Source organism: Aspergillus ochraceoroseus, assembly GCF_002846915.1.
Source record: "Aspergillus ochraceoroseus IBT 24754 chromosome Unknown P175scaffold_1, whole genome shotgun sequence".
NCBI lineage: Eukaryota > Fungi > Ascomycota > Eurotiomycetes > Eurotiales > Aspergillaceae > Aspergillus > Aspergillus ochraceoroseus.
Window position 1 is genome coordinate 1,656,874 of NW_024468476.1, and position 12,843 is coordinate 1,669,716.

The 12,843-nt window shown below is 48.9% G+C and overlaps 3 protein-coding genes across 3 annotated transcripts; 1 reads left to right on the forward strand and 2 right to left on the reverse strand.

Moving 5' to 3' along the window:
* Positions 1–1,664: 1,664 nt before the first annotated feature.
* Positions 1,665–5,019, reverse strand: P175DRAFT_0513260 (glycoside hydrolase family 31 protein; the record flags this gene model as incomplete). Its single annotated transcript, XM_040898738.1, has 5 exons — positions 1,665–3,459; positions 3,510–3,680; positions 3,735–4,145; positions 4,201–4,867; positions 5,007–5,019. The coding sequence occupies 5 exons, from the start codon at positions 5,017–5,019 to the stop codon at positions 1,785–1,787; spliced, it is 2,937 nt and encodes a 978-aa protein (XP_040755639.1). The 3' UTR covers positions 1,665–1,784.
* Positions 5,020–6,890: 1,871 nt separating this feature from the next.
* On the forward strand, positions 6,891–8,912 carry P175DRAFT_0489378 (putative C6 transcription factor (AmyR); the record flags this gene model as incomplete). The annotated part of the gene is made up of 3 exons (XM_040895733.1): positions 6,891–7,876; positions 7,939–8,389; positions 8,448–8,912. The coding sequence occupies 3 exons, from the start codon at positions 6,891–6,893 to the stop codon at positions 8,910–8,912; spliced, it is 1,902 nt and encodes a 633-aa protein (XP_040755640.1).
* Positions 8,913–10,165: 1,253 nt separating this feature from the next.
* P175DRAFT_0430035 (glycosyltransferase family 31 protein) lies at positions 10,166–11,614 on the reverse strand (the record flags this gene model as incomplete). Its single annotated transcript, XM_040893400.1, has 1 exon — positions 10,166–11,614. One exon carries the CDS (start codon positions 11,612–11,614, stop codon positions 10,166–10,168), a length of 1,449 nt encoding a protein of 482 aa, XP_040755641.1.
* Positions 11,615–12,843: the final 1,229 nt, after the last annotated feature.

Sequence of the window (12,843 nt, forward strand, 5' to 3'; positions counted from 1 at the left end):
TTAGTAAGTTCATAGTACTTACAGTCCCTCAGCATGTCCGAGATGTCCGGGGACCTAAGCATACTTTTGAAAACGCGGCGAAAAGCTTCATCCTCAATGACACGGGGTATCAGACTCTGAAGCATCTCGATATTGGCGAACCAGAGACACACCCATGCCGCGGAAGTCATTCTGCTTTTGCCGATAACATCTGCAAGCTGCTCCATCAACTCACGTCGCTGTTTATCGAGAAATTCATCAGCTGGGCCCACAGAGGCGTCCATACTGTCAGCTTTACCGTTCAGCTAAAAAAGGTGTCCAGACAGCCATTTCTAGCTAATACAGTATTATATTGGTCCACACATACTAAAGGGAGAAGCGAAGGTGAGCTAGATGCGTGAGGAGCAAGAAAATCGAAGGAATGTAGAGAGAAATCCGGAAGGATAAGAAGAAAACTGTGGACCAAAATAATACTGTATCAGCCAGAAATGGCTGTCTAGACACCTTTTTTAGCTGAACGGTAAAGCTGACAAAAACCTTATCGGACCTATGAAAACGTCATTCTTGCCTCAGAGAGAGACAAGAGAGGATGGAGGTGGCATAGAGGCAGGTAGAAAGAGAAGAGCAAAAGGAGGAAAAGGTGAGGAGTTTTCTTTTATAGGTATCGTAGGTAGATTAAACAAGGCCTCAAGGCAGCCGCTTGTGTTAGATCTGGCTGTAACACACCTTTTCGCGTTTGTATATAATTTTATTAGTGAGGATAAAGATACCTGGCTAGCACTAGTTATATCACATTCACTCTGTAATAATCAAATATATATATTTACAAGACTGGGCATATACCTATCAGACTACCTCGACACTTCGAACAAGATTATCTGATCTTACTAGCTGATACGGTGGCTGAGAACCTAACACAAGTGGCAGATTGTCACTTACCCACGGAGTACGTAGTACTGGTAGTACATTCCTGCAATCCACTCGGAGCTCTCCACTGAAGAACTCCAAGGCGGGCTGAAAGTTCCGTCGTGTACCCCGCCTTTCCTTTATTTTGAGGCTATTCCAAACAGTCAGTCTTCATCCTCCCTTTTGCTGACCCTTTGGTCTCCCTTGAACTTGGCGTGATTTCGCATGCATTCATACTTAGTCATGCCAGGGAATGGAATAACTAGTTATCACTCAAGTTCTTTCTTTGTAGTTTGTCGTGGGCAGTGTAAGTTCCAGGGTTATACAGTTGGCCGGGGTAGACATCCAGTTGCTACCCGCAGTCAAGACAGGATGAACTAAGACTCTTGCTTCCACGTTGTGGAAAATGACGCAGGGTCAGATGAGAATCGGACTCGAGTCTTCCTCGTGACGCCGTCATTCCTAGTCCAAAGATGGCGGGGGACAGTAGCTGTAAACTACCGCTAACATCAAACTGCATATGACATGCCGTGGAGAAATCAGCCTAACTAAAAGATATCAGGCATGTTGTTTTCCCCCACTACAGAGTACATACAGCCATTTTCTTTACGTCATGGGGGTTTCAATGCACTTCTATCGAGGTACCTGTTCTGCAACTCACGTCTATCTATTTCCACACCCTACGGGAACATACCAGGCTGCACTTTGACGTCAATATCCCCCCGCAGCAGGATTTATCACCAACCCGTTCGGTTGCTACTCGGAGGAACGGAAATACTGTTTCGATATAGAGTACTCCGTACTCTTGATTATATTATCTAGATCAGCTACGTTTCCTTGGCCAAGGAATTCCATCAACCAGCCGGTTACGGCTCAATCCCTAGGTTTTTTTTTTTTTTTTACCACTTGAAAGTCAACTCGCGCGCCCAGGCGCCAGTCTCCGTGAGTTTCTCCAATCCTGTTATGGAAAGAACTTGTGAGTTGGCGTCATATTCAACCGGCACTGACTTTCCGTTGAGGGTCACGGATGAAGGTTTCTTGGAAACACCCAAGACGGTTACATTTGCCAACGGGTTGGCTTCCCTCCATTCACCCCAGGATGAAACTCCTAGGGTAGAATGAGATGCGGTAAAATTGACGTCCAGAGTAGTGCTAGGGTAAATACTCTCGCCATCGTCAAGATAGAGCTGGCCTGAGGCAGTCCCATCCTTACCCAAGGCAGCCAGCAGAGACCAAGGTGACTGGCGGGCGTCTTTCGTGGTCAATGCTGGTTCCTGCATGGGAAGGATGCTCCCGCCGCGCACATATACAGGAATATGGCCCAATGGCGCCGCAATAGTTGTGTTGACGCCGGGTTTCGCATCAACGGCAGTTTGTGTGTACCAATCGTACCAGACCTCACCCTGTCCGACGCCTGGGAATACACCTTTGACAGTGTCGACCTGGGGCTCGAGAACCGGCACCACCATGATGGATGACCCAACGAGGAACTGGGTGTCGACAGCAGCTAGGGAGGGATCGTTGGGAAATTCCCAGGCTAGCGCCCGCAGCACAGTAGAACCTGTAGAGTGTGCATTCTGCATGAGAGTGTAAAAGTATGGTAGAAGGGAATAACGGATTTTCATCGCTGCTTTTGATGCATCAATTACGGAAGCCCATCGATAGGGTTCCTGAGAGATAGCTGAAATGACATTGTGGTTTCTATAAAACGGGAAAAAGGCTGACAACTGCATCCAGCGGTTGCACAGTTCTTCGTCAGTATTCCCGTTGAAGCCGCATGTATCAACTCCAAACATCGGAATACCAAAGAGAGAGAACTGCAGGCCCTGCGAGATTGAGAAATACATAGAGCCCCACTTTGAATAGTTGTCACCACCCCAGTGGCCTGCCCATTTTCCAGATCCAGAGAAGGTCGAGCGACCGATGATGAAGGGGCGCTTTCCGGAAAAGACTCTCAACAGGCCTTCGTAGGTCGCTTGGATACCCTGGTGACCAAAGAGACTGTGAACATCATATTCTTGTATACCATCTACGTGGGTTGAATTAGGCGAAATTGCATGAACGGCAAGATCATGGCCAGGCTGGACATGGTTAATCACATAAGGTGGGTAATTGACGTTGCGGACTCCAGGAGTAGGGGTAGTGCGCAAGTATGAGGTTGCGGTGGATGGGGTGGAACCTCCTCCATTAGCAGCTGCCTGGCTGGACGATGCAGCGGAGGCAGAAGCAGCCTCTGTGCGATTGGTGACATCAAAGTCTTCCGGGTAATCGTAAATAATATTTCCCGGCTCGCCAGAAAGTTGGAAGGGTGGATGAACAGGGTTCAAAGTCAGGTTCCCGGTTCCGCAGCTGCCAACACAGAAAGACGAAACTTCGGCCATATCGTACCATATACCGTCAAATTCCATCTTCTCATGCCAAATTACGATTTCGTTGGCCCAGAAATCAATCGCCTTAGGGTGGTACCAGTCAGGGAAGACGGTATACCCTGGCCAAACAGCTCCAATATAGAGACTCCCGTCCGGGTTTTTAATAAAGAGATCCTCTGCGGCGCCTCTAGTGTATGTGTCGTACCTAAAGCTAGAATAAGCCAGTACTAGAGCGCTTAGGGGGAAGAAACTTACGCATCAGAAGCATTCTCAGGATTCGGGATATAAAGAGCCCCATCCACAATGGGAACATAATGGCGCCCATTTGCGTGGAGCTTGTCGAGGAACTCCTTGGTATCGCTATCAGAAAACCGATGTTGATCCAAGGTAAAATCTCGGTAACCATGCATATAATCAATATCGGACCTACATGTCCATTAGCCTTAATATAAGCTCCACATCGATCAAATAAATATATACCAGATATATTCCAGAGGAATTGCGAACTTCTCGAAATTGGCAACAACGTCCGCAAGTTCAGACCAGTTGGTGTAGCCCCAGCGGCATTGATGGAAGCCGAGAGTGTTGTACTTTTGCATAGCAGGAAGTCCAATGGTGCTGAGTTGGTACTGTTTGGTGACATCTGCCGCACTCGGTCCCGAATACAAGGTGAGATCGATGCTTCCTCCGACGGTGCGCCACGTCAGGCCATGGGGGTTCAGGATCACCTCTTGGCCATGGGCGTTTCTCAGGAAAACACCATGCGAGTACGATACATATTCATGTGATGGATCGGACTCGCTGCTCTTCACGTATGTGTGCTCTTTAGTGTGTTCGTCAACGGAGTAATAGCGGCTGTCTAGATAAAACGCATGATGACCGTAGACATTGCTAGCGAAGAAATAGTGAGCCTCTGGTTGTAAAATCGAGGATAGATGGTACATACGCATCAATTGGGTCACCGATATCTGCTGCATACGTGGTAAGGGTGGCATTTCTCAAGAGCCGCAGTTGGTTAATCCGCTCTCCAAGCCCATATAAATTGTATTCTTCGGGAAGGCTCGTGACGAACTCAATGAACTGATTTTCAAAGACCAACACAGAGCCTGTAGTGTCGAAAATCACCTCTCTGGTTGCCTTCCGGGTCACCTGGAAGTTGAAGCTGGGCTCATTGGACCATGTAAGGGAGAGATCGCTATGCGAGGCAGAGGCACCAGGGGAGGCTTTGGGCCGGGGAACAATTTCTTCTGAAAGAGTAAACCAAGATGAATTCGAGGCATCCAAGTAGGTAGGTACGATCTGAATGTTCAGACGATTCATATCTTGAAATTCCACATTCAGTGTCAATAAATCGACATCCGTCCCATAAACATTACACGGGTCACCAGCCAGCTCCAGGCTGGCGCTGAAGCCATGACTAGTGTGGCGCACATTAGATGCTTTGTACCCGGGGCACACGGACTGTGCGTTAATAGCTTGTGGGTCGTCAATGTTGGCAATCAGTTGTGCACCAACATCAGCGGAGGCGGGGATAGTGAATTGGGTGTATTCAGCAGTCAAAGTCGCAGATGCGATCGGGTCGCGCTCGTGTACCCCAGCGTACGTGAGGCCGGCTGTAAGCCAAGTCCCTACCAGAAGATCCGCTACTTTGACCATCGCGTAAACACTAGCAGACTGTAGATCTGATCGTACGATGTTCTTCTTCTTCTCAGTCGTACGGGCCACGCTTTATATTTATTTGGCAGGATCCACACGCAATCCGCATGGAAGGCCTCAATAATGAGAAAGTCACCTGCATCCGGAGCTCTGCCGTGTTACCCCATCCGTGAAACACAAACCAAAAATGTTTTTCCGTTGGATTTTAGAAACGCAAGGGGACAGAGTGTTGACTGGCTCGAATATCCCTGGGTAGCTCGAGGTTGAGGGCGAAAGTGTGGGGGAGAAGAGGGGAGGAGAACGATCGGCCATTTATGTAGCAACGAACCAAATCGAGGACAATCAAGGAGGACGATCAAGGGCTTTTCCGTCGCCATGAATTGACAGACGTGGAGATAGTTGAGGAATCGAGGACTCTCTTTGAAGTTTGAGATCATCCAGTGAGTCTGGAGTGATTGGCCGCTGCTCCGACAAAAGACCGCTACATAGTGCTAATTTGATTAACAGATACCCTTAAGATCAAGGTAGCATTCAACCTTCCCCAGTCCAGGCGATGGCATGAGCATCCAAGGTAGCAAGAGAAGAGGATCACAATCCCCGCGAGTATCGCTGCGCGCCATTCAGAAATTACGTCAAGGGGGAATTTTCACGTTCTGAGTGCCGACTTGCTCGGGACTGGGATGAGATTGGATGGTGTTGGGTCGACGGCGAGAGACGAATTCACCCACAAGGAAGCAATGCAAGGCTTGGATTTAGATCTCTTCTAGAAATGTTCGATTCTCAGATCAACGGCTGTTCCCCCTGGACATACGAGGTGCCTTATCTACGTTTTCGCAACGTGTGGTTTGCGTTGACTCAACCAAGACTCCTGACGGCTGACAGAGGCATCCCAAGAAGCTCCAGGAATAAACATCGGTATAAAGATCACCAGAAAGGGCATTATGATGGCAATGACATCGACATTGCTAACACAGACAATGCCAGATTAATCCCGAAGATACAGGGATTCAAACCTAGCCATGAGTTGTGATGTGATGCCTTATTCCAGCCCACCATCTTCTCGGCTTCCCGAGGTAAGCTACCCTAAGCGAACCAGTCCTTGCAAAGCGTCATTAATATAATCAGGGTCATAGCCGTAATACTCCGGCTTCTTTAAGATCTCTGCCGAGCTAGCTGGCTAGTGGCCTGCACTAGTCACTAGCACATGTCAGGCATTTGCGTAGCCGACATTAAACGGCTCTCGGATGCCCCGAACGGAGCCCAAGGGAGGACCCCAGAAAATAACGCATCCTGCCCCAAAACATTACCCCGGAAAGGAAGATGCCCCGGGGTGCTATACGATTTCTTCCCCTCGACCCCTCGTATGCTCAAGCACAGGCGTTTGGAAGCGAATAGATGGATGTCGATATGGGAGGAACGGTGACATGTAGGATCCACCGCAAGACCTGATTTGCGAGTCAAGTCCATGTCTAGGACCAAACAGCGTTCGCGCGCACCTGCAGGTGCTGCAACAACGCATAAGAACACATACCAGAGTAATTTAAGAGTTATAGACTGGAGAGAAGTAACGCTGGGTCAGCTTGGGGACACTAGTTAAGACACGAAAGTCGTAAGGTCCAGCGGCGCAGACTCTCAGGCAGGGCCTCACTTCTAAGGCAGCTCTCCCTTGTCTTTCGCTCTCTTACTTCCCTCTTTTTTTTTCTCTCTCTCTCTCCTCCCCCGCTCTCCATCTTCCCCAGATTTCATCCCCCTTGCGACGCAAATTTTCTAGATCATTATATCTTTTCAATAGCTGCCGATCACATGTGGTCTATTCTGTCTCTGTCCACCTCTGACCTACCTAGGGTGTTACGATGAGCCCCCAAAACTACTGAGACTGGCCTTCCGATTGGTACCTAGTACTCCGCGCAACCTTCCGCAATCTAGCGCCCTCCCTCTTCCTTTGACCGTCTAGATCTTTTTGTCCCATTCTCTCCAGATATGGACTCCTGTTCCTCCTCTCCAAAGCCAAAATCTTTCAAACAAGCCTGTGATAATTGTCGCAGGCGCAAAATCAAATGTTCCCGAGAGCTGCCGTGCGACAAATGTCAGCGCCTTCTCCTCTCCTGCTCCTATAGTGACGTTCTCCGTCGCAAAGGCCCCAAGTTTCGGACGCTGTATCCTCTGGCGCCTATACATCCTCTGGTGTCAAGACAGCGGAATATTCTCCAATGCCATGGGCAGCAATACTCTGGAGACAAAGAATGGTTCCCCGATCCCATGGGCTACCCTATAAGTGGTTCCCCAGTGTCTCCTCCCCCTTTCGCACTGGAAGAACCTCAATATCCACCAACCGAACACACTGATTCGTTCAGTCGACTACCGCTTCCGGAGCTGGTCTCCTCCCCTGACTCGACGAATTCATTGACGGACTCTGCCGGGGGTGCAATATTCCCTTCCCCGCGAAACTTATCTCCAGCGATCCTTTTGGCTCATGTCAATGTCTATTTGAAATACATGTTTCCTATCATGCCGGTTGTGCGAAGGGAAACACTTCAGCAGGATTGTCATCATCCAGAGCGTCTCTCGCCCCAAAGATACGCCTTTCTGGCCTCATTGTGTGCCGCAACACATGTTCAACTGAAGCTAGACGGAGCAGCCCCGGTTGCAGACCCGTCGCAATTCCATTCTGGCGTTGATGGACGTTCTATGATGTCCGGGAAAGAGCTGCTCGCAGAAGCTGTGTGGGCCCGGAAGGAGTGTGACCTAGTAGAAGATATCGGCATTGAGAGTCTGCTGACCTCATTCTTTCTATTTGCGGCATACGGAAACCTGGATCGTCAGGAGCATGCGTGGTTTTATCTCTGCCAGACTACATCTATGGTATTTACTCTAGGCCTCCATCGTGAATCGACCTATGCCGAGCTAAGCGTCGAGGAGGCCGAAGAGAAACGACGGATTTTCTGGCTGGTATTCGTAACAGAGAGGTAAGCCGGGAAAACCTTGGATGTGATAAAAATCGAGCTCTAACCATTCTGTGATCTTTCAGAGGCTACGCCCTGCAGCAAGCAAAACCGGTTATGCTCCGAAACTCCATCCACAAGCCACAAGTCCTCTGTTCTGACGACCCTATCCTTGCTTACGGCTTTATCAACCTCATCGGAGTTTTTGAAAAACTCAGTGTCAACTTATATGACTGGGTTTGCGCCGGTGGGAGGGATGGGCCTGGGGAAATGCCCCCCACTTCTGCCATCCAGGCTAACCTCAGCAAGCCCATATCTCTCGAAGGAGTTTCGGAGATTCAAAGGGTTGACATTCTCGTCACGCAGCAGTGGCTGCAAGCCATGATGTGGAAGCTCTCCATGACCCGTCCTTCGCAACCAGGGTCGCGGAATGACGCAGTTCTTCCCTTCCATCTCCCTGTACTGGTAGGCAAAGATGTGATGTCGGTCATCGGAGCAGCCTCCCAAGGCGCTGTCGATGCCCACGGAATTGGAATGGTTAGTTCTCCCGAGCAGTAGACAGGCAGTCGACTGTTCTAATTAAAATTTCTTCCAGGAGCAAAAACTGTTTGACCTCGGTACATCTGTCGCGGACGTCTCACGATCGCTCTCGACAAAAGCCGCCCATAGCTTGGCAGAATCAGCAATCGATCCTCGCGAGTTACTTTGGGGCATGCTCTCTACACTCTCTCGGATCCGTGGCTCCCAGTCCTACCTTTTCCCTTCACTTCTTGAGCGATGCAAAGGTATCGTGGGCCTTGACTGCTCTTTTTCAATGAGCAACTTTCTCCCTCCTCTCCCGGCTTCTTCTTCCGGAACATTCGACCCCATCTCCTCATGGGCTGCTCATGAGAACAACCGCAGTAATACCAACACCGGTGCCTGGGAGATCATCTCCCTCCCAGATAAGCCTCATGATCAAAGCAATGACACCATGGAATCGGTCCCTAGAATACTTCCGCCAACCTCAGGCCCGGCCGAGATCCCGTTTCAACCGGGGACCTCCTCCCTCCTCGCCTAACACTATATACCCTTTTTCATAAACAACTTCCTCTTATTTATCTTCTTGATTAAGTGACTGGTTAATCCTTCTTGTTTGTCGGTCTCTACTCATTACCCCTCTGTATATCCATGTTTCTTTCCTTCATATATATATATATTTATATATGTACAAAACTACCACACGATGATGCATCATTCATGCCTAAAGATTTGAAATGAACGGCCATATAATGCCAAAGTGGTTGGTTGGACTGTTATTCAGAGATCCAGGAACGAACTCTACCCTATTTTGAGGGTTACGCACTTTCATCTCATTCTCGTTCTCATTCCCATTCTCATTCCCACTCCTTTTTATTATGGCTCAGTACATATCTACCTACTACGTTCTTGTGCTTACTTTATTTGGTACCCTTTTTTTCCTCGTTTTTCTTATCTAGTTCCAGGTTCAATCGCATGGATGGATGGATGGATGGATGGAGAGGTAAATACTCCCGTACAGAATCAGAATTAGACCCAGAGCCAGTAACCTACATATATATATATATATGTAGCTTTTGGATCATCCTCATCGAACAGTATGCAGGATTAAAAATAGTATACCTACTTAAATACGTGATTATGTATGTAACTCTGGAATGTAAAGCATGACAAACCAACTGGATGCCTCCTACGACCTACTTACCTGTGACTATAAGACTCAATGCAAAAAAAAAAAGGAAGTAATCGGATTCAATCTTTGTGATATTTAATATTAATTCCGATGAGGAGAGGAGGACTTTAGTCCAATCCGCCCACCAATTGCTGCCTATAATCCTGAACCTATGAAGCCCCCGACCCCAGCATCCCAATTATTGAACCCCAGTTCAGTAGTCGATCCCAACCAGATGGGCCATATACTAAATATACAGTGGAAGCGATGAAAAAAAAAAAAGGAAAAGACAAAGAAAAGTGGAGACATGAAGGAAAAGAAAATGTCACGCACAAGTGATATCATCCGGGCTAATCAATCAAAACTCATAATCTAGTAAGTACCATAACATTAATTATACCCGTATTATCGTGGGTGGCGTGGATGTGTAATCTATAGATAGTTGGTGGTGTGTATGCATGTATACGGCGAGGAGGAGTGGTGGTGGTGGTGGTGGTGGTGGTGTGGTTAGAGTGTGTCGATAAAATGTGCGCGCACCCTTCGATTTCATAATGTGTGATACGTAGTGGTGGTAGTAGTTGAGGAAGGAAGAGAAAAATAACACTCGTCAAGACAGAGCCGATTTATCGCATTAGCCAGACCAATTCCATGACCTGATCGCCGTTCTCAGGATCGCGATGAATGTACCACTGTCGAACTTGGTCCCCGTCAATGACGGAATCCTCCATCAGGTATGTGATCTTGCCCTCATCCTTGGGGCGCAGGGGGCCAAGCTCATGCATAAATGCCTCCATGGCGGCCCCGTGGTCGCCAATCCAGGTGAGTTCCATCGACTTGTCGTTGGGGGTAATCGCCTTGCTGTATTTGGAGATGGAGAAGCCATTTGTCAGGATCCAGCCGTCCGTAAATCGCCATTTGCGGAGAAGGCAGGTGTCCCCGCAGACTTCGCCCACTTTGCTCATCTTGGCCATATCAGCATGGAACCACGACTTCCAGTGGTGAACGGAGAGAGGCGGGGGTCTTGCAGCCTCAAAAAATCCAGTGACATCGCCGAGGACGTCTAGCTGTCGGAGGCGGTGGTCGATGGTGAGGTAGGTGTCCGTGTATTGGTAGATGCAGAGGGAAATCCTACGGTCGCCGGTAAAATCCATGTCACGGCAAACGTTGAAGATTTCGGGCTGACTCAGTTGATCAAGAAGAGGGCGAGAGAGGAAGACGCCAGCGCCTCCAAAACCCATCAACCCAAACAGTCCGATCTGCGCGATACTTTCTGACAGGCCACCGACATACATGGGCTTGGTGTCGTCGTATTGTTGAAAGGCATCCATCAGGGCCGCCATGGAGATGAAGAAAGTGTCGTCGTCCATAATGCAAGACCAGCGGGTCCCATCGCGGGCGTTCTCTGCTAAGTGGGAGACCAGGGAGAAGTACCGGCGGTTATACTCCTCATCCGACTCGGTCACATACAGGTTGATCCCCAGCGAATCCGCCTTCGCTAATACTTCGGGAACCCGGTCATCCGGCTCGATGAGGGCAAAAATGCGCGTCCGTGTGTAACCTGCCCAGTGCGAAAACGCATCCAGCGAATCGTTCAATCTATTGAGGGTGGTGGCTATCCCAAAGTCGAAGTGTGAGGCATCCACGGTCGGAGGAGGACGTGGAACGTGTAGCGAAACAGGTTTTCGAACGGAGCAGTCATTCTGCAATTGCTGCGCCGCCGCTGGGTCTTTGTCGCGATGCGACGACGCTTGTTCAAACAAGGGGATATCTAGAGTTTGGCTCAAGGGGAGTGCGTCGTTTGCGGACCGGACCGCCACTACCTCGCGGCGCACATACTGGGTGAGTTTCTGTACATGGAGACGCTTCAAAACCTCGAAATCGGGGTCGCAGCCGACATCAGCAGTGATGGTAATATTCGTTTCGGGAACGACTTCAACAATCTCAGATTCAAAGTGGTGTTTAGTGTAATCGATGCGCGGGGCGAATAAGACAAAAAAACTACCGATAAGACTTGCAGCGGCGAGAACGCGCGGCAGCTTCTTTTTCCACACCCAGGAGGAATTCCTTGACATCCGAGACCGCTCTCCGTATTTGGCCAACATTATTATATCAAGACAGGGAAACGAGCGACAGTGAATACGACACTAAAGGCACATCCGCATTTCGTTCCTCCAACACTGTAGCTGTTTCTAGTATCAGTGAGGGAGAGCTCAAAGGCAATTGGGGGAAGGAGTGAGTGAGAAGAAACGAGAGTCCAAGGTTAGAGATAAAAGGAGAGAGAAAGAAGATGGAAAGGGAAATAAAAAAAAATAGAGAGAATAGTCAATAGAGAAATTTTAATAATAGGAATTAATTAACCAATCCACAGTATACCAAGTAATTAAAAGGGAGATTGGAAACTGGATCCGAATTGTTCTTTATCCAGGAAAGTACCAACACCGGTTCGGTTCGAACGGACGACAAAGCAGAGTCCAGACTCCAGGAGTCCAGACTACTCCGTACGCACTTGCAGTTCTTTTGAATCGACTAGAAAGACAGCCGATCAAAGGAGAAATGGAGTAGGGGTGGTGGAGGAGGGGACGAGTTGGACGGCAACTTGAGCAGCCATCGACGCCTCCACGATCCACTTTTTGCCCTTCTTTCCTTTCTTTCCTTTCGTGTTTCTTCCTGTTCCGGTCCAGGAGCATATTGGGGTCAGATTCTTATTCCACTTTGGCTGCTTTGGCAAGGGTTGGTCCCTGCGTCCCTGAGTCCGTAGTGCTGCTCCTGACTACGACACACTGCTGTCACAGCAGTGTGTCAAAAATAACCCAAGAGCAACCACGGGTCTGGCCAGGGGCATTTGATTTGAATTTTGGATCAGCCACCATGGAACCAATAAGTGGGAATGTCGACTTACCTGCAGAGGGGGATTGAAGGCATCTGCCCATATCCCAAAGCCGCAAGACTCCTCCTCACCATTACGAATACTGATAATCATCGGTTCAAGTTGAGGAGAAAGTCGTCACCCGCCTTACCCCTCCCACCAAGGCTGGATCCATGATTCCATTATCGTTGCCAAGTTGGTGTAAAAAACCAAGATATTTGACTGGGAACGATGACGCGTATTTTAGCGGTGATCGGGTGAAAATCCTGGTCACTTGGTGACGACCACCATTCTTGGCGCGTATAACAACCATCCTATCCGCCAGGAGTTGAGTTTGGACTGCGACAAAAAAAGATTTACCCACCATGCTGACAAGGACAGGTACAGTTCCAGAGAGGCAACTGATCATGCCCATCTGGTGACGTTGGGACATGG